This window comes from Marmota flaviventris, chromosome 1, assembly GCF_047511675.1.
Source record: "Marmota flaviventris isolate mMarFla1 chromosome 1, mMarFla1.hap1, whole genome shotgun sequence".
In the NCBI taxonomy this organism is placed as follows: domain Eukaryota; kingdom Metazoa; phylum Chordata; class Mammalia; order Rodentia; family Sciuridae; genus Marmota; species Marmota flaviventris.
In genome coordinates, this window is record NC_092498.1 from 135362315 (window position 1) to 135381955 (window position 19641).

At 46.1% G+C, this 19641-nt stretch overlaps 1 protein-coding gene across 1 annotated transcript in view; it reads right to left on the reverse strand.

Moving 5' to 3' along the window:
- Dnah10 (dynein axonemal heavy chain 10) overlaps positions 1-19641 on the reverse strand; it is a 114523-nt gene that overhangs the window by 72461 nt on the left and 22421 nt on the right. Inside the window, exons 12-21 of the mRNA XM_034636786.2 lie at positions 18786-18956; positions 17068-17244; positions 15952-16077; positions 14993-15165; positions 12565-12716; positions 10402-10566; positions 9634-9841; positions 6402-6558; positions 1890-2366; positions 1614-1772 (exon numbers count right to left, since the gene is read on the reverse strand). Of these exons, the coding sequence (XP_034492677.2) occupies positions 1614-1772; positions 1890-2366; positions 6402-6558; positions 9634-9841; positions 10402-10566; positions 12565-12716; positions 14993-15165; positions 15952-16077; positions 17068-17244; positions 18786-18956 (1965 nt within the window). The remainder of the gene's footprint in view (positions 1-1613; positions 1773-1889; positions 2367-6401; positions 6559-9633; positions 9842-10401; positions 10567-12564; positions 12717-14992; positions 15166-15951; positions 16078-17067; positions 17245-18785; positions 18957-19641) is intronic.

Sequence of the window (19641 nt, forward strand, 5' to 3'; positions counted from 1 at the left end):
CAAGGGTGTGGAGCAACTGATATCTGTGGTGTGAATGTAAATCAGTACCACCCCTTTGGAAAGCTAGCAGAAAACAGTAAAACTGAACATATACATTCCCTATAACTGTCCAGGCTCACAGCCAACAGAATTCATGCATGCAGACATGCAGCAAAAGTGTATGCAAACATGGTCATATCGGCAATGCTCATAATATCCCAGCACCCTCTAGTGGCACAGTTGTGCAGCAGAATATTACACAACAAAGACGGGAAATCTCAGAAATGTAAAAGTGAGTGAAAAAACACACCAAAGAGTATATACTTTATCATTCAATCTATATAAACTTCAAAAACAGGCAAATATAATCTCTAGTGTTAAAGATCTGGTAGAAGCTTCCTTTGCCAGGGAGTACTGCCTAAAAGGAAGGCTGGGAGGGGCTCGTGGGGTGTTGACAACATTGCATTCTTTAATCTCGGTTCTGACTACAGGGATGCTCACTGTGAAGATTCATCAAGTTGTACACCTGTGGTTTCTACAATTCTCCACAGGTGTGTTACGTGTCGATAAAAAAAATAAAAAAACTCAAACTGATAAGCATCTGGTGTACCTGATGATCAAGACAAGTTGGAAGAAAATAAAAACAGCCAATACCAGAACGGACATGAAGCATCACTACAGCTGCCACTGAAGAGGGAATGAGACAGTATGAACATGTTCATGAAATAAATTTGAAAATTTAGATGAAACAGTACAATTCTTTAAAAATATAAACTTCCAGCAAAAGAACAAGAAGGAAAACAAAACAGAATCAGTAATCAGGCATCTTCATGGACACAGACGCGCAAGCACATGCACGGCCTCAGGTCCGGGAGTCAGAGCTCCAGCCTGATGCTTCTGCAGCAGATGGGCTGAAAGCCTGCAGCCCTCACCAGAAGAATGCTCAGAGCACCAATGTCCTGCAAAATTTCAGGAAGAGCCCAGAACCCCCTGAACTCATCCATGGGCTTCAAAAGCTACCCACACTGGACCACCCTAACAAAGACTAATTGAATGATCATGTACCAGTTTCATCTCCCTCACCTATCATTTTTACAAGAGCCTTTTATTAAAGAAAGTGAACACCCAGAAAGAAAAAAAAAAAGAAAGAAAGAAAAGAAAATGAAAGGATACAGGAGAAATGGTGTGCAGTTACAGACTGGTATACAAAACTACCACATAAGCTGTGCAAGGCCAAGATACAACCTCTAGCCCGGCACAGTGGCACATACCTGTAATTACAGCAGCTTAGGAGGCTGAGGCAGGATCATGAGTTCAAAGCCAACCTCAGCAACTTAGTGGGGCCCTAAGCAACTCAGTGAGACCCTGTCTTAAATAAAATATAACAAGAATAGGGACGTGACTTAGTGGTTAAGCATCTCTGGATTCAATCCCTGGTACCAAAAAGAAAATAAATAACCTCTAAGTTTAAGTTGTTCTAAATATCTACAGGTTGCCTTGCATTGGCGATGTATTACTTAAAGTCGCCTACTTGACGCAAACCAATGGCAGTATACCTGAGAAGGATTTCCGAAAAGGGTCCCAGGAGCCAACCCCAAAATGCAAAATATGTAAGAAAATAGCGGTTGACTTACAAAGATTTTATACATGGCCAGGGTCCGGTAGCGCTCCTGGACGTCCTTGTATCTTAGTTCCATGACCAAAGATTTACTTTTAATTTCTGCAATTGTTGCAAGAACAAACTTGAGCTCTTCAAGGGTGCTGGGACTCTTCTTAAGATTTTTGGACAGGGACTACGAGAGAAAGAAAGTTCCAAGGACAGTGAACAACTGGAAGAGCAGAGCAGTGCTAGGACAAGACCCACCTCCACCAAGTGGGGTTTCAGAGGAAGGCAGCAGCGGGGAGGGCACCTCAATCTCTTCTTGGAGACTTTCCAGCTCCTCCTTAGCCGACTCATTGAGGAGCCTCCCCAGTGACAGCACCCAGGACTTGGCATTTTCCTGTACAGTACTGGCCAGTGGCCCCAGCTGCAGTCTGATGCAGTGCTCATCCTTGACCAGCGGGTGACGCATCACATCACCAGCGATCTTAGAATAGAACTGCAGCTTTTCATCGTAGGCCACACAAGGAGGTCTCTTGGCAGCAAATTTCTCCATCACAATAGCTTTGTCCAGTTTCCAGAGGGGTCGATAGCGCTTCCACCTCTGCAGGTACTTCATGAGATTGACCAGCAGCCTGTGGACATTTTGGGGGATCATGACAGCTTGCTCAATTATCTGAGGGTTCACGCAGATGTCATTGTGGAAGCTTATTATAACAATTTCTTCTTCCTCCCCCTTCTGGGGTGGGCATTGTATGCAGCTGCCATTCATCCATCGCACAAAATGCTGGCAAGATCAGAACCAGGGGAAAGACAGGATTTTAGTATCTGCTCCTTCTCCCATGGATATGTTGGTATTCAGCAAGAAGTCTTGCTGCTAATGGAAAATCACTTTATTATTAATAAGTTTTCCAGATTGCAAAAATTCCCACCATCAAAAAAGTCTGCTTCCCCAGCATGAGTCAGCCCTTGCAACTCCACTTGACCAGCAGCAAGGGGCAGAAGGGGGCCTTATACAAGACCCAGGCAGGGACTCAAGCCCTGCAGCCCATGCTTTTCTGCTCTGCAAACCTTGGGACCAGCAGCAGGCCAAGTTGAGCCAAGCCAGATACAGGAGAACCAAGATGCCCAGTCCATAGCCCACCAGTCATCACAGCTGTGAGTGGCCCCCAACTGGCAGACAAAGCCAAGAGTCTATGAGTGAGCACAACCAAGGCCCCAAGGTGCACTCAGCAGAACCCAGCCCAGGAACCTCGAGCTACATACATAGTTAACATTTTTCACCTCTAAGGGCTGGAGTGGCTCGTAGGCAATAAAAGCTAACTGTGGCTTGTAGGCGATAAAAACTAAGTGGAGTATAGATAAACAAGACAACCTTTGCTTCCATATTTACAGATGAAGAAACACAAATCAGTCACACAAATGGACCGCCCAGCATCCCAGAACAGATCTGCAGATGCAACATCTCCCTGCTGTTGTTTTGTTCCTCTATTTCAAGACAAGGAAGGTCTTTCTATGTGTTGCCCAGGCTGGCCTCAAATTCAGAGAGCCCCCTGCCCACCCCCCCACTGGGACTGTAAGTAGGTAAGATTTCCCTTTTCTTTTAATCAAGTGTGATTCATGACAACAAGCAAGGAGTGCTTTTCACCTAACACAGTCATATCATCAGCAAAATAGGATCCCGGCAGCCACCACTTCTACTGCCATCATGACTAGCAGCAACACCAGCTCCAGTGGCAGCAGCTGATGTGCTCCTGCATGCCAAAGTCAGGCCATGCTTCCTGAGTGTGATCCCCGGACCCTCCCAACAGCCCTTCAGGTTGAATTCCAGGTAACACATGGGGCTAGTGAGGAGAAAAGGTGAGCTGGCAGGAAACACAGTGATTAAGAGCTGTAATGTTTGAGAGAACATCACTGGGATTTACTTACACCTTGGAAATGGATCTCTTCCCCTAAAGGCTCAGTGATGTAACACCAAAAAACTAGAAGAATTTACTCAACAGAGTCTTTCTAATCTGACCCGCATGGGGTCAGATTATAAAATATGTGCAATTTTTTCATTCATTTCCAAGCACAGTAAAATGAAATGATCCGTTTATTGTATGTAGAGTTATCTTCATTCTTAAAAATGCCTAAAACACACTTCATGGGAGAAATATGATCAGTCTGTTAATATATAAAAAAAAGTTCAACATCTCCAGCAATTAGAGAAATGCAAATTAAAACTGCATTGAGATTCCACGTCACTCCAGTCAGAATGGCAGTTATCAAGAATAAAAGTAACAACAAATATTAGTGAGGATGTGGGAGGAAAAGGTACACTCATACATTGCTGGTGGGACTGCAAAGTAGTGCAGCCACTCTGGAAAGTAGTATAAAGATTTTTCAGAAAACCTGGAATGGAATCAACATTTGACCCAGTTATCCCACTCCTCTGCATATGCCCAAAGGACTTAAAATCAACATACTACAGTGATGCAGCCACATCAATGTTTATAGCAGCTCAATTCACAATAGCCAAGCTATGGAACCAACCTAGGTGCCATTTCAATAGATAAATGAATAAAGAAATTGTGGTATATGTACACAATAGAATATTACTCAGCCATACAGAAAAATGAGGGAAGGTAAGGGAGGGTGTAGGAAAGACAGTGGAATGAGATGGACATCATTACCCCAAGTACGTTATGGCATTTTCCAGTAAATGGATGGAAGTGGAGACTACCATGCTAAGTGAAATAAATCAATCCCCAAAAACCAAAAGTTGAATGTTCTCTCTGATGAGCGGATGCTAATCTACAATAAGTGTGGGGGAATAGAAATTCACTGGATTAGGCAAAGGGGAATGAAGGAAAGGGAGGGGGATGGGAATAGGAAAGACAGTAGAATGAACTGGACATAACATTCCTATGTTCACATATGAATACACAACCAGTGTAACTCCACATCACGTATGACCACAAGAATGGGAAGTACATATGTATAATAATAGTTCAAAATACACCTAACTGTAATGCATATCCAAAAAGAATTTAAATAATAGTTACCTAAAAAATAAACAAACAAAAAAACCACCTGATGGGAGCAAATTTTTACCATACGCACATCAGATAGAGCATTAATCTCCAGGATATATAAAGAACTCAAAAATATTAACACCAAAAAAAAAAATAAAGTAACCCAATCAATAAACAGGCCAAGGAACTGAACAGACAGACACTTCTCAGAAGATGATATACAATTAATCAATAAATACATTAAAAAAATGTTTGACATCTCTAGCAATTAGAGAAATGCAAATCAAAACTACTCTAAGATCTCATCTCATCTCACTGTAGTCAGAATGGCAGCTATTAAGAATACAAACAACATTAAGTGTTGGTAAGGATGTGGGGGAAAGGCACATTCATACATTGCTGGTGGGACTGCAAATTGGCGCAGCTAATCTGGAAAGCAGTATGGAGATTCCTTGAAAAACTGGGAATGGAACCACCATTTGACCCAGCTATCCCACACCTTGGTCTATACCCAAAGGACTTAAAAACAGCACACTACAGGGACACAGCCACATCAATGTTTACAGCAGCTCAATTCACAATAGCTAAACTGTGAAGCCAACCTAGATGCCCTTCAGTGGATGAATGGATAAAGAAAATGTGGTATATATACACAATGGAATATTACTCAGCATTAAAAGAGAATAAAATCACGGCATTTGCAAGTAAATGGATGGAGCTAGAGAATATAATGCTAAATGAGGTAAGTCAATCCCCAAAAAAACAAATGCTGAATGTCTTCTCTGATATGAGGATGCAGATCCATAATGGGGATGGTGGGGGAAGCATGAGAGGAATGGAGGAAATTCAGACAGGGCAAAGGGGAGGGAGGGGAAGGGAGCAGGTAGAAAAGATGGTGGAATGAGATGGACATCATTACCCCAAGTACATGCATGAAGACATGAATGGTGTGACTCTACTTGTGTACAACCAGAGACGTGAAAAATTGTGCTCTATATGTGTACTGTGAATTGAAATGCATTCTGCAGTCATATATAACAAATTAGAATAAATAAAACTAAATTTAAAAATAAAGGAAACATTAGAAGAAGAAAAAAAGAAAAAACGCCTGAAACACCCCTGTCCGGCTGAGCAAACCAGGTGAAGAGTCAGCCCCGGCCCCCAGCCCACAGAGACAGCCCCTCCTCCGGCTGTTGGAAACACAGCCCCTGGGCTGTTCACAACAGTCGCTCATTCAACAGGCCTTCACCAAGAGCCAACTGCGACCCAGATGCTCTTCTCAGTGTAGGGGATCCAAGGTGAAGGAGACCCTTGGGCCGTGTTCGCCGGGCCTTCTCCAGGCCGGTGGTCTATAGATTAATCAGCTGAGAACGAGGGAGACAAGGGGGTGTCAAGTGGGAGGAAGAAGAGCAAAGGGCAGCAAGGCAGAGGCGCGAAGGAGCCGCGTGGGGTCAGGCAGGAGGGAGGGAGACAGCTCAGCGGCGCCACTGTTGGACGAGGTGGAGGACAACCCAGACAGGACCTGAGATCAGAAGGGCGGCAGGTGCCAATAGCGAGGGCCACCTCACGGAGGCATGAGGAGTGTGTTCTAAGTGAAATCAAAAGCCACTGGGAGGCGTCTCCACCAGGGATGAGGGGAAATGGTGTGCGTCTTACAGGGCAGATGGGATAGAGTTCATCCAGGGCCTGCAAAGGAGGAGCTGGGAAGAGACGGGGGAGAGGCAGAGCCTGCGTCCTCCGCCTCCCAGGGGACCTGCCTTCCACAGCGGAGCCTCCTGCAGGGCAACACGGCCTCCGGCCCTTACCTTGGTGATCTCCACGCAGTTTCGGACGCAGTTGACACACAGCTTGTTGATCTCGTTTATATTGGGGTGAAGGATGATCTCAGGAGCTGTCAGAATGGTCTCCGCTTGGAACAGAGGGACGTTCCCCAGGACTAGAGAATTAAAAGACTGCAGATTCCTAAGAGGGCGAGGGGAGAAAACTCAGGGACCATTGGGTGAAACGCCCGACAACTGAGCCAACAGAAGCACCACCGCCCAGCAGGAACACACAGACTGGGGCCTGTGACCCTGTGCGTCCCTTTTATCCTGAATTTATGTGAATTGTGCATTTCTAATGTTGGAAAGTCGGCTACCTCTTGATGGGAAACGACAGTGATGACCTCTAAACACTGCCCGGCTCAGGTACAGGTAAAAGGAACACTCCCTCCCTCGCCCCATCTACCATCCTGTGTTGTCCTTTCTGGGGTCACACAACCAGGGACATGCTAGGATGGGACACTTCTTCAGCCTTCAAATCTGCTTCCCCTCTTCCCCCCACACAACCCAGTAACCTCATGGCAGCTGCAGAGATTTTTAAAAACACCTTCTCTCTCTGTCTCTCCCCAGATTAAAACACTCCAGAACCCCCGCTGCTTTCAGAACCCCGAAGCCCCTGGTTAGGGTTTCTAGATTGTGACTGATCCAGCCCCACCTGACTCTCAGCTTTGCCCTCCCTCTTGACCCTTCAGCTGGTCTCTGGGTGTCTACACAGACAGCTCCTCTCCTTCCAGCCTGCTCCCTGACCTCAGGCCTGGGCTGACATGTGGCTTCCCATGGCCATTCTGGACCACCACAGTACAGCAGCCCTCAGACATAAGTTATTCGGCTGTGTGTCTTCCTCAGAAAGCACCTCACACACGTTCCCTGGGTCTTGCCTTGCTCCCCTGAGGGGACGGAGAAGCTCCCCGAGGACAGGGCCTCATCTGTGACCAAGACACAGTCCAGAGCCTGGCACACATCAGGCTCTAAGAAGCCTTCAACAAATGAATGAGTGATTGGTAGACCAATGATGGATAGATGGGTGGATGGATGGATGGATGGTGAATGGGTGAATGGATGGATGGATGGGTGGATAGATGGGAGGATGGATGGATAGATGGTGAATGGGTGAATGGATGGATGGATAGGTGGATAGATGAGTGGATGAATGGATAGATGAATGGATGGATAGATGGGTGAATGGATAGATAGATGGGTGGATATGTGGATGGATGGATGGATAGATAGATGGATATATGGATGGGTGGAGGGATGGATAGATGGGTGGATGGATAAATGGGTGGATGGGTGGATGGGTGGATGGATAGATAGATGGATGAATGGATGGGTGCATGGATAGATGGGTGGATGAGTGCATGGATTGATGGATGGATAGATGGATGGATGGATGGATGATGGGTGGATGGGTGGATGGATGGATAGATGGGTAGATGGATGGATAGATGAGTGGATGGGTGGATAGATGGACAGATAAATATATGTATGTATGTATGCATGCATGTATGAATGGATGGGTGGATGGATAGATGATAGATGGATGGATAAATAGATAAATGAAAGGATGGATACATGGATAGATAGATAAATGTATTTATATATGTATGTATGGATAAACAAAAGGATGGAAGAATGGATAGACATGATAAATTGATGGATAGATGGATGGATAAATAGGTGGATGCAGAGATGAATGAAAGGATGGATAGATGGATGGATGAATGGATGGATGTATGGATGGAAAATAGCATAGTAGAAATGCAAACACTGCAGAAGGCAGCTCTATATACGGGGCTATTTTAGGAGTCTAAAAAGCAACAATAAAACATAAATGAAATATATAAAAAACAGATTTACTTAAAGAATCAACTTGTTTGTCAAATGGGGTCCAGAACACAAGGCCAAAGGTCTTTATTGTATTTATTAATGTGTTATCTCAAAGTGGATTTAGCAGCTCACAGAGACACTTAACTACAGGAGGAGACCCTAAAATCAGTGGAGTAGACCAAAAAAGGAAGAAGATGTTAATCAGAGACTCTTGTGGTGTGGCACTATACTGTCCAGGTTCAAATCCCTGCCCTCTCTCTCCCTCACTGCATGGCCCCAGATGAGTCCCTTAACCTTCCAATACTTTGTGTCCTCTTCTATAAAATGGGGATGAGAACTATAAAGAGCATGGCACAGAGAAAAGTACAGGTAAGCGCTACTGTCTGTGAACTTTAAAAGTAAATATAACCAGAGTCAAGAATGAGACTAAGGGGCTGGGGTTACAGTACAGTAGTAGAGCACTTGCCTAGCACGCGTGAGGCACTGGGTTCGATCCTCAGCACCATGGAAAAATAAATAACATAAAGTAAAGGTATTGTGTCCAACTACAAAAAAATTTAAAAAAAAACAATGAGACTAAGAATGCAAATCATAAATACCTGTACACTAGCTACATTAGGCTACAAATGTGGTCCTAAGCTTCCCACCAGCCAAGGAGGAAAAGGAAAGTGATGCAGTCAACAATTCATCACGACCATGCCATTTAAAAACAAAACAAAAATGAAAGAGAAAAAAAGAAAAACACCTTTTCAGGAAGCAAAGGTCAAATAGCAAACTAGGGTTCTTCCCAAAGAACACTGTGTGAAGGGAACAACATCCTGCCATGTGGCTGTGACAGGCACTGCTGAAGGTCATAGGCCAGTTTCTAGAGTAGCCCTAGGTGGCCAGCATGCACACCAGGGCAGTGTGAGGGCCGCTACTGCGATGATGTCCAGGCACTCAGCACTGGCTGGCCGTAGCCAACCTGCAGGGCATGAGGAAGAGAAGGGAGAGCGGCTGCCAGGGGCAGCGGCAGGTGCAGGAGGCAACCCACACCCCTGACGACAGTTCCAGAGGCCAGTTACTAGGCCAGCAGGAAGGGGAGTGGGCCAGGGGTCTTTCCGATCGGTTTCTCTTGGAGACCCTCTGCTGCCAGCTGTGCCACACTCGGACCTCGGAGAGTCAGGGCAGACAGATGGATAATCCCACACATTGTGAATGTCAAGGGACCTAACAAGAACATGAGCCCAAACGAAGGTCGCCCTCCTTCCTCGGGGCCCTTTTGGCCAGAAGGCAGCCTCCCGGTCCAACTAAAGCCCATCCTGCCCCTGCCAGGCCCTTCAACAGTCAGACAAACAGACATTTAACCCAGGAGTGCTGTTTGCAACACACACACGGAGACAGGACTTACTTCAGGATGAGCCTCACTAGCACCTCGTAGATCCTGTTCTCCCAGTACTTGTAGTAGGCGGACAGCTTAGGGGCCCTGCCGGTGTTTGTGTGGATGACCAGGCCCTCGACCTTGGTCAGCAGTGGCCCGATGGCCAGGTACCACCGGACCATGTGATCGATGTCTCTGGCCCTCTCTCGCTCAATGTACTCAAAGAATTCCTTCACTCCTGCAGAGGAAGACCCCATCACAGCCGTCCGTGACACAGGGAAGGACGTCCAAATCCCAAGCTGTGTGTCCAGCTCACACAGCCTCCAACCTTGACCCCAAAGTAGAAATTGAGTCAACACCCAAGTCAAGATACACCCCGAGCCAAAGATCAGCGACGACCCCCGAATGCGAGTCATGTGTGCACAGGTGTGCCCGGGACAGCAGGTGGCTTTGGGTGTCCTCAGGTGACCTTCCTTTTCTTGAATTCCTTGTTAACTAGTCCAGGACCACTCAAAACAACCCATAAACAAGCAAACGTGAGTCCACAAAGAGCACGGGCCACCTCACTGTCACCAAGTTACTGACAAGAGCACTACTGATTTCCAGACCTGAGATTCTGCAGAACTATTTGTCTATACAGTGGGACATGACTGGGATCCTTCCAGGTAAGTGTGTGGGACCTCTAGGCATGCTTTTTTATCCCAGTGGCAGAACAGACATGCATGTTACATACAAAACCCTGGCCAACAGGACTGCCCATCCCTCCTACGGCTGGAAAAACCAAGAAGCCAGTCCCACCTGGGAGCTCCTCCTCACTTTTAGGCGTTGGATATTTAAAGAGGTTTACGGACTCTATGAACGTGAGCCTGGAGGAAATGTCGTCAGAATTCTTGTGAATCTGGTGGACAAGAGACTCGAACTTCCCAATGGCCTGTTTGCACCGACTTATATAGTCAGCAATACCTTTGGAGAAAAAAAGAAAGATGTGTGGCTTCCAGCCCTGCCGTTCACATCCCTCCCACCAAAGACATTAACATGACACCCGTCACAAGAAAGTGCTTGTGCCAGCTGCTCGGGCCTGGGAGGGGCAGAGAGCCACTCAGACCCCTGAGGGACCGGGAGAAGGCCTGTGCCCAGAATCAACTGAGATCATCAGAAATGGCTTTACTCTGTTTATTTTATATTTAGACATAAATTAATTTCACTTCTATTTATATATGAATACATTTAACATTTATATGTATATCACCACCACGTTTCTTTTGCTCTTAGCATACTCATGTTTGAGAGCCGTGGAGAGAAAGCCCCATGGGGCCTGGTATCTTCTCACTGCCCCCTTCCTGGGCCCTCCACTGCCTGCTGCCTGCCCGCAACACCCCAGCCTGAGCTCACGAAGTTCAGCAGGACAGTGAGCAGTAAAATCTGAGGCAAGTACCTAGGATCAGTCCCATGCTTCATAACAACAACAACAACAAAAAAAAAAACCTCAAAAATGGTTGCAGACTGCTCAGTTACCCATGAAACTGGTTACGCATGAAACTGTAACAACTTTAGGGGGAAAAAAATGAGAGAAAAATTTTAAGATCTAAGGCGAGTTGACATTTTACCAAAAACAACATCTTGGACTTCATCAAAATTTTAAACTTTGGCTCAACAAAAGACCCCACTGAGAGGATGAAAAGACAGGCCAGAGTGGGGGGAAATACATGTGAAGCACACGTGCAGCCGGGAGCAGGAGCAGCAACGGGAATGTGCACTCGGCTCTCGGGGCTCAACAGCACGTGCTGCGGCGAGCTGGGCGCCCGGCTTGCACTCAGAACAGTGTAATGAACAGGAGGACAAGCAGAGACCAAGAGACACAAGAAGACACTTCATAAAAGACACGAGACAGCAGACAGGCATGTGGCCAGCTGCTCAACCCCACAGCCATTGCAGAAATGCAAACTCCAACCACAGGAGACCCTGTGACCCAGGGGCCCAGTGGCCAGGGTGGGAGCATGAGGGAAGGGGCCCCTCCTGCGCTGGTGCTGCAAGCATAGAGCCCCCTGGGAGAACAAAGAGCGGCGTTAGGAAAACTAAGCCAACCACCCAGCTGCGCAGGACTCAGCCATCAATGCCGAGCATTCACCCTGGAAAACCACCCAGAAAAGGCTCGAAACATCCCATAAACAAGCAAACGTGAGTCCACAAGAGCACGGGCCACCTCACTGTCACCAAGTTACTGACAAGAGCACTACTGTATTGCTGCATTTTTATCACACTCTTGAAAAAAACCAAATGACAGCTGTGTGGAAGGGATAACTGGTCAGCAGCAGGGATCGCTGGTCAGCAGGGTGTAAGGAGAGGGCGGGGACAGAAGGACGCAGGTTCCACTCCAGCCACTGGGCGTGGAAATGTCCAGGATCTCCAACGTGTCCAAGTCCACGTCTTGGGTGTGATATTTTGATTCTGCAAGAAGCTACCTCTTGGGGGGCACCAGGTAAAGGATCCGTGGGACCTCCCTATATTTAATTCTTACAATGCAAGAGAGCCAAGTATTCTCTCCCAGTTCCATTTTTAATTTTAAAAAGTAAAGGTCACTTTATGTTCAGAGGTGAGAGGTCAGTGGAGTGTCAAAGTAGCACACTTTTTAAATTTTGTTCCCAGAGAAAGCCTGGGGATTCATTCCAAGTTCCACAAAGAATTTTTTTTTTTTATTAACCCTCAAAAGCTATTTAACTCGGGCTGGGGCTGGGGCTCAGTGATAGAGCACTTGCCTAGCAAGTGTAAGGCACTGGGGCTCAATTCTCAGCATTGAATAAATGAATAAAATAAAGGCCCATCAACAACTTAAAAACTTTTTAAAGCTATTTAACTACAACTATGAACGTGAAAAAAATTGCAATTCAACTCAAACAATCTAAAAGAATTATTTTTGGCGTCCCAAAGTCAAAAGGGCAGTCAACAGCAGGGCCCTGTTACCTAGCGAGTTCCAGTTCAGCCTCTTGTAGCCAGATCTGAACACGCGGACCAGTTCCTGTGAGTGATCATCAAGGAGGAGAGTCTCCGCCTCATTCAGGGTTCCAATGAGCATGTGGTAGTGGTCCAGCATGCGCTGCATCCCGTCTGTGTACCTGCGTGTTCCAGGACAGAAACAGTGACGCCCGGGAGAAGCTTAATAGCCCAACTACAAACCACCAAAGATCAGGAACCAGCACGTTTAATCAAGAGGCCTGCAGAGGGGAAGGGCTGCAGCTCAGCATCGGAGCTCTGGCCTAGCAAGGACAAGGCCCTGGGTACATCCTAGCACTGGGGCAGGGGGTGGGGGAAAGATTCACAGAAACTTCCAACGATTCCACTATTCTGACTAATTTTGTTTTAATATTGGTTGTTATTTGCATTAACATGTAATAGTTTATTCTTGTTCTTTTTAGACTGGTGAGTAAACTCATACTTTAAACACTTCCTAGTTTTTTTTTTTTGTATTACAATTCTTAATACACATAAATACCACACTTTTTGTATTTCTGTTTGTATATAAATATGTTGACACCCAATTCAAGTCTTCATACATGTACTTCGTATAACGATGTCCATCACATTCCACCATCCTTGTTACTCCCCTGCCCCCTCCTTTTCCCTCCCACCCCTCTTCCCTATCTAGAATTCAGCCAATTCCCAAAAAACAAATCCCCAATGTTTTCTCTGATATAGGGAGGTTGACTCATAGTGGGATTGGGAGGGAGAGCATGGGAGGAATAGATGAATTCAAGTTCTTGATGAAACAAAGATGTGGAAAAACGCTTTTTCATGGGACACAGAAGACTTTGTAAGCTATAGTGTGATCTTAGATAAGAGATACTTTTCACAATAGCTGTGTCTCCTTCTGCACATAGATCATCTCAGAAGCTCAGGCCCTACATATATATATGTTTTATTTTTGTTCCAACTTAGCTGATAGTTTAACATTGCTCATGGTTCAGTCATTAGAGTTAACAAGCTTCAAGAAAAAAATCACTTCTTCTGTCTTTTCCAGGTCACCAGTGAAGCTGGCTCCTGAATTCATTCTGCTTGCTTTACCCCACAGGCTATGAGCTTACATTTCTGTTGAGTAGCCAGAAGGGTGCCTGTATTTGGTCAAAATACTTTTGCGTATTTGTTTACTTTTCAATACAGTGACCAAAATGGAGGGAGGAGCAAGAGATCCCTCCTGTTCAGAGAATGATACTTCATGATTCAAATTTAAGCAATTTTTCTCCAAGATGAGGCCATACAAGTTCACTCAATTACTTTGTAATAAACACCTACAGGTTAATGTAGTCCCACACTCAATACTATTAACCACCCAAAGTCTAGGGACTATCACTATCTTCTTCCACTTGTGCTACTAAAACAAAATATCAGAGATTAGATAATTTATAAATAAAAAATGGGAGTTCATAACCCACTTGAATCTAATGTATGAAATATGATATATCAAGAGCTTTGTAATTTTTTTATTGGTTGTTCAAAACATTACAAAGCTCTTGACATATCATATTTCATACATTAGATTCAAGTTGGTTATGAACTCCCAATTTTACCCCTAAACACTTCCTAGTTTTGAGTGTGGTTGCTGTGGTCTGGATCTAAGAATGCCACCCACCCCTGCAAGCTCATGTGTGAGGCAATGCAGGAATGTTCAGAGGCGAAATGATGAGTTTATCAGAGCTGGAACCCCATCACTGAGTGGACTACTGGGTGGTAACTGTAGGCAGGCAGGGCATCACAGGAGGAAGTAGGTCACTGGAGGTGTCCTTGGGGACTATATCCTGTCCCTGGCTCCTAAGCTCTCGTTCTGCTTCCTGGCTGCCTGGAGTTGAGCAGCTCTCCTCCACCACACCCTCCCACCATGATATTCTGCCTCACTCAGGCCCAGAGCAATGGAGCCAGAGACCAGGGGCTGAGCCTCTGAAACCAGGAGCCCCAAAGAAAATTTCTCTCCTCTAAATTGTTCTTGTCATGTATTTTGGTCACAGCAAGAAAAAACTAACACACACCGTGGTCGATGTTGATAGTTATAAGACCCAAATGAAAGCTCTGAGGGGCTGGGGTTCGATCCTCAGCACCACATAAAAATAAAATAAAGGTATCATGTCCACCTAGGACTAAAAATATTTTTTAAAAAATTAAGGCTTTGGGCTGGGATTGTGGCTCAGCGGTAGAGTGCTCGCCTATCATGGGCAGGACCTGGGTTTGATTCTCAGCACCACATAAAATAAAGGCATTGTGTTGCGTCCATCTACACCTAGAAAATAAATATTTTTTTTTAAATGAAGGCTTTGAAGGGAGAGGGTCCTAAGTAATTTTTAAGAGTATAAGGGGCTGAGACCAAAGAGTTTACTGATGGTTTAAGAGAAGATCTGTTTACCTAAGAAATTTGTCCTCTTGGAGAGCAATGTTTCTTGCGAGTTCAGGGACAGAGAATCCCAGCTGTTCCAAGTACTTGGTTTCATGAATAATCTCCTTGAGAGCTGGAGAAAAATTGATTACAAAAATAGCCCCCTTTTCCAGAGTCGACGCCTCCTCATTGTTGGCAGATGTCTGTGGAAGAGAAGTCTCATCAGCCTGGGAAAGACGGGTGGTCCGAGGAGTAGTAGGAGTCAGCACACTCCAAGTTAAACGTGAATTTGAAAAAAAAGATCAATGTGGGCCCCTTCTCCCTGGAACTAGCTGAAGTGAGCATTTTCTTTGGTGAACAGAGTTTTTAAAAGAATCTAATTTCATCACCAACATTTAAAAATTAGGAAATCCCATAAAAATCCAGAATTCTGGCTTCCTTTGAAAGCTAGGGAAATCCAATCACATCGGCAGGGATAGGCTGGCAGTGGGCTGGCTGCAGCTGCCCCTTTGGATAGGACGTAAGCAATCCAAGCTCCTGGGGGGTCCCACCCAGACCTCTTCCTTCATGTCAGTAGAACTTGACAATTTGGTGGAATCAGGAACCAACAACCTCCAGCTGCCGGGTTCCTCCTAACGGCTGCATTTTTTTCCACTGAGCACTCGACACACCAGGCCCAGTGGTTAAGATAAGGATGAATGGCATGAGAAGGCATTTTTCTGAAGTTTAAAAAACGGTCCACTGTCAGCTGTTCCATGCATGGTTCAAGTGACACTTTGCATGTCTCTGTCATCTTGTCCCATTTTCCATGCGGAGACCAAGGTTAAACCTCGTGACCAGAATCACCAGGACTGCCGACCAGCCCATTCATTCCCTATCTGTCTCCCTTCTCCTTTCCACCCACCTCATGGGGGTCAGCAAATCACACTTCGGGAAAAGGTGTAATGCGCCCCATCCCGGCCCAGCCCGGGCAGGAGTCCACCGCACACCTTAGTGAGCAGGCTCTTCTTCATGAGGTTGGGCAGGACCTGCTCCGTGGTCTCCTTCCACTGCTCGTACTTGTGGTCCTCGTAGTCCTTCAACGTCCGACCCACCTCCAGATATTTTTGTTTGACCTATTGAAGAATTCAAGCAATTTTGTCCTCGGAAATAACATTTTCTCATCTCTCTCTCTGCCTACCTCTATTCATTACTTATAACACCTTGGTTCGAGTAGGTGTGACTTGAAGTCCAGGCTTGCTCTAGCATAGATCATTAAACTGCACCCCCAGCAGCATGTGGTATGGCCCATGCACTAAGAATTGTTCCTTATGTTTTTAAATGATAAGAAGAAAAGCCATGCTCTGTGATACAGGAATTATCTGAAATTCACACAGCAGCGTCCATAAAGTGCAGTGGGTTTGGGGGTTTTCTTTTTTTTTTTTTTTCGATATTGAGGATGGAACCCAGGGGTGCTCCTACCCCTGAGCTACATCCCTAGGGATTTTTATTTGATTTTGAGACAGGGTCTCACCAAGTTGCCCAGGCTGGCCTCAAACGTGCAATCCTCCTGCCTCAGCCTCCCAAGTTGCTAGGATCATAGATGTGCACCACCATGCCCCGTCCCATAAGTAAAGCTTTATTGAAACAGCTTGTGGGCCTGTCTACTCCTCATCTGAGAATACTCTCACAACAGTATCAGACTGACTGGTTACAACACAAATCGTGTGAGCTTCAAATACCCCAAATATTTACTGCTTGGATCTTTAAGAAAAAGGTGGCCGACCTCTGCTCTGTAATGAACAAAAAGCCATGGCTCGCTGGGAGGACCCGTCCCAAAAGGCAGCGGTCATAGGTCAATAGAAACCCTCAGGACCCTGGAACGTGTCCTGTGTTTAAAGATGCCATAGAGAAAGGACACATAAGGCCGTTTTAAATATAAGCCCTAAACTCAGGACCACAGGAAAGACCCCCTAATCTGCAGATGTGAGTTTGAGATCAATGCGTTTCTCACATGGCCCGATGCCGGTGGTGGCCACCCAGGCAATGATCCCCCTGTACCCGGGAGACCTGCCGCTAGGAGGGAACAGTGGGCAGATGGCAATGGCTTCAGAAAAGCCACCCACCTCCTGGCCCCGCTCGCTGTCCAGGATCTCCTCCACTTCCTGGAACCTGAGGATGGTATGCTTGATGCGGAAGAACAGAGACCGCTCCCAGTAGATGGAGCCCGCCACGGGAGGATGGTTCTTGTACAGAGGAGGGTTTTCGAGGTTCTTGACAAAGATCTTATTCACGATGTCGATCTGAAAAGCAACGAAACGTACTGTTGGTGCTGGACGTCACCACGTGAGCCGAGAAAGAGGTGACGCGTGGATGCAAACTAGAAGCTGGAGGGGTGTCCCAGGACACAGAGCTTTCACTGTGTGTGCGCCCCACGGCTTTCCCTCGTGCTCCCTGGTCATCCTTCCCTTGGCTCGGCACCTGCACTGCTCCAAGTGGCCTTAGGGACGCAGGCCCTGCTCGCTGCACACGCTGGATTATCAGACATCTGGAAATCTCTTGTAGACACAACCAGGGTCAAGTCAAAATAATAATAAAGCAGCAGCATTTCTGGGCATGGGGCGTAGCACTGCGGCAGAGGACTTGCCAGGCAAGCGCGAGGCCTGGGCTCGACCCCAGCACCGCTGTGTTCCTGAGCATTGCATTTGAATGATTAGGGGTGGTCCACCTCCAACCCCAGAACCTAAGGGTGTGACACAGGCCAGCAGAGTTGCAGACAGACTTGAGGCTGCAGGTCTGCGGACTTTAGAATGGGAGCTCTCCTAGACAGGCATCACACTCACAAAGCCCCTGGAAACAGGCAGGAGGGACCAGGGAGAGCCCAGAGTGGAAGGGGCAGGAACTGTCAGAACCGGGGCAGAACAAAGCGGTGGACCCTCCCTGAAGGCTCCAGGAGGGAATGCAGCCCCGCTGACCCCTGGATGCAACCCAGGGCAATGGTGACAGATTCTGCCCTCCAGTTCTACAAGAGCATAAACTTGTGCTGAGGTCATGGCAGGAAGATCTGCCAGAGCAGCAGCAGGACTAACACCCGAGGGGTCCGCTTGGGCCTTTCCTTCCACGACCCCCGTTGGCCTAACCATTTCCCGTGTTCTCAGCTTATCTTGTGATTATTCACTTGTGTGCGCATGTGTGTTTCTCCCACTAGAAACTGATTTCTTTTTGTTGTTGTTCTTTTTTGTGGGGGTGGGTACCAGGGGTTGAATTCAGAGGCACTCAACCACTGAGCCACATCCCCAGGACTATTTTGCATTTATTTAGAGACAGGGTCTCAATGAATTGCTTAGGGCCTCGCCATTGCTGAGGCTGGCTTTGAACTCACAATCCTAGTGCCTCAGCCTCCCAGGCCACCGGGATTATAGGCATGCACCACCCCGCCCCGCTAGAAACTGATTTCTTTAATGGCAGTTTCTGCGTTTCACTCATCCATCTCTGTGCTAATGTCATCACTTGGAACACTGAGCACTAGATGACTTTTTCTGAATTAACCGTCAGTATGTGGACAGTCCCTGGACGAGGTTAGCCACCACCACTATCATCATTACGATTATTTCTGACTCCTCAGGCCTGCCCTAATGTGAGGGAGACAATATTGTACTTGATAAATGCTTATTTAATTTCTTCACCGAGTAAACAAAACCGAGCTGTTGGGGTCACCCCCATCATGTGACATGCTCCTGGGGAAAACTCTGCGGTTCCCTGGCATTTACATAGGAAAGGGTGATTCAGTCCATTTGGCCACGTGGATTTTTATTGCCACAAGAGCTATGGATTTTCCAGTTACCTCTTTACAATATTGGGCGAGAATGTCATTAAATTTCATCATCATCTGCCGATTCACAGCCTCCCGCGAACGAATATGCTTAAATTTTAAGAGCATGTCAAAGGCCGCTTCGGCGGATCGAAGTGTCTTAAAAGATTCATCAATGAAATTTTTTGCTTCTTTCTCAATAACCTGGAATTAAAAAAAAAATCATAAAGCAGCCCTCATGCCCCTGTAACTATTCTGCAAAAACAAAGTGGCAAGAAATGAGGGGAAAAAAAAATCCATGACGGGAGGAAAAGATTAACATTAAACAGAGACATGAGGTGGGAGGGAAAGGTAGAGAAAAGGGAAATTGCATGGAAATGGAAGGAGACCCTCATTGTTATACAAAATTACATATAAGAGGTTATGAGGGGAATGGGAAAAAAAAAACAAGGAGAGAAATGAATTACAGTAGATGGGGGTAGAGAGAGAAGATGGGAGGGGAGGGGAGGGGGGGGGGATAGTAGAGGATAGGAAAGGTAGTAGAATACAACAGTTTAATATGGCATTATGTAAAAATGTGGATGTGTAACCGATGTGATTCTGCAATCTGTATTTGGGGTAAAAATGGGATTTCATAATCCACTTGAATCTAATGTATGAAATATGATATGTCAAGAGTTTTGTAATGTTTTGAACAACCAATAAAAAAAATAAAAATCCATGACGGGGGACAGATTTCTACTGCACTTCCGTGGGAGCTGGCACAGCTAGAAACAGCAGCTGGTTGCAGGGATTTTCTGCTCTCTCTCACCAGCCAGTTCAAAACAAGGGGGGAGAGAAGATTTACAAGAATTAAATCATATTTTTAAAACACATGGGAAAGAGCCAG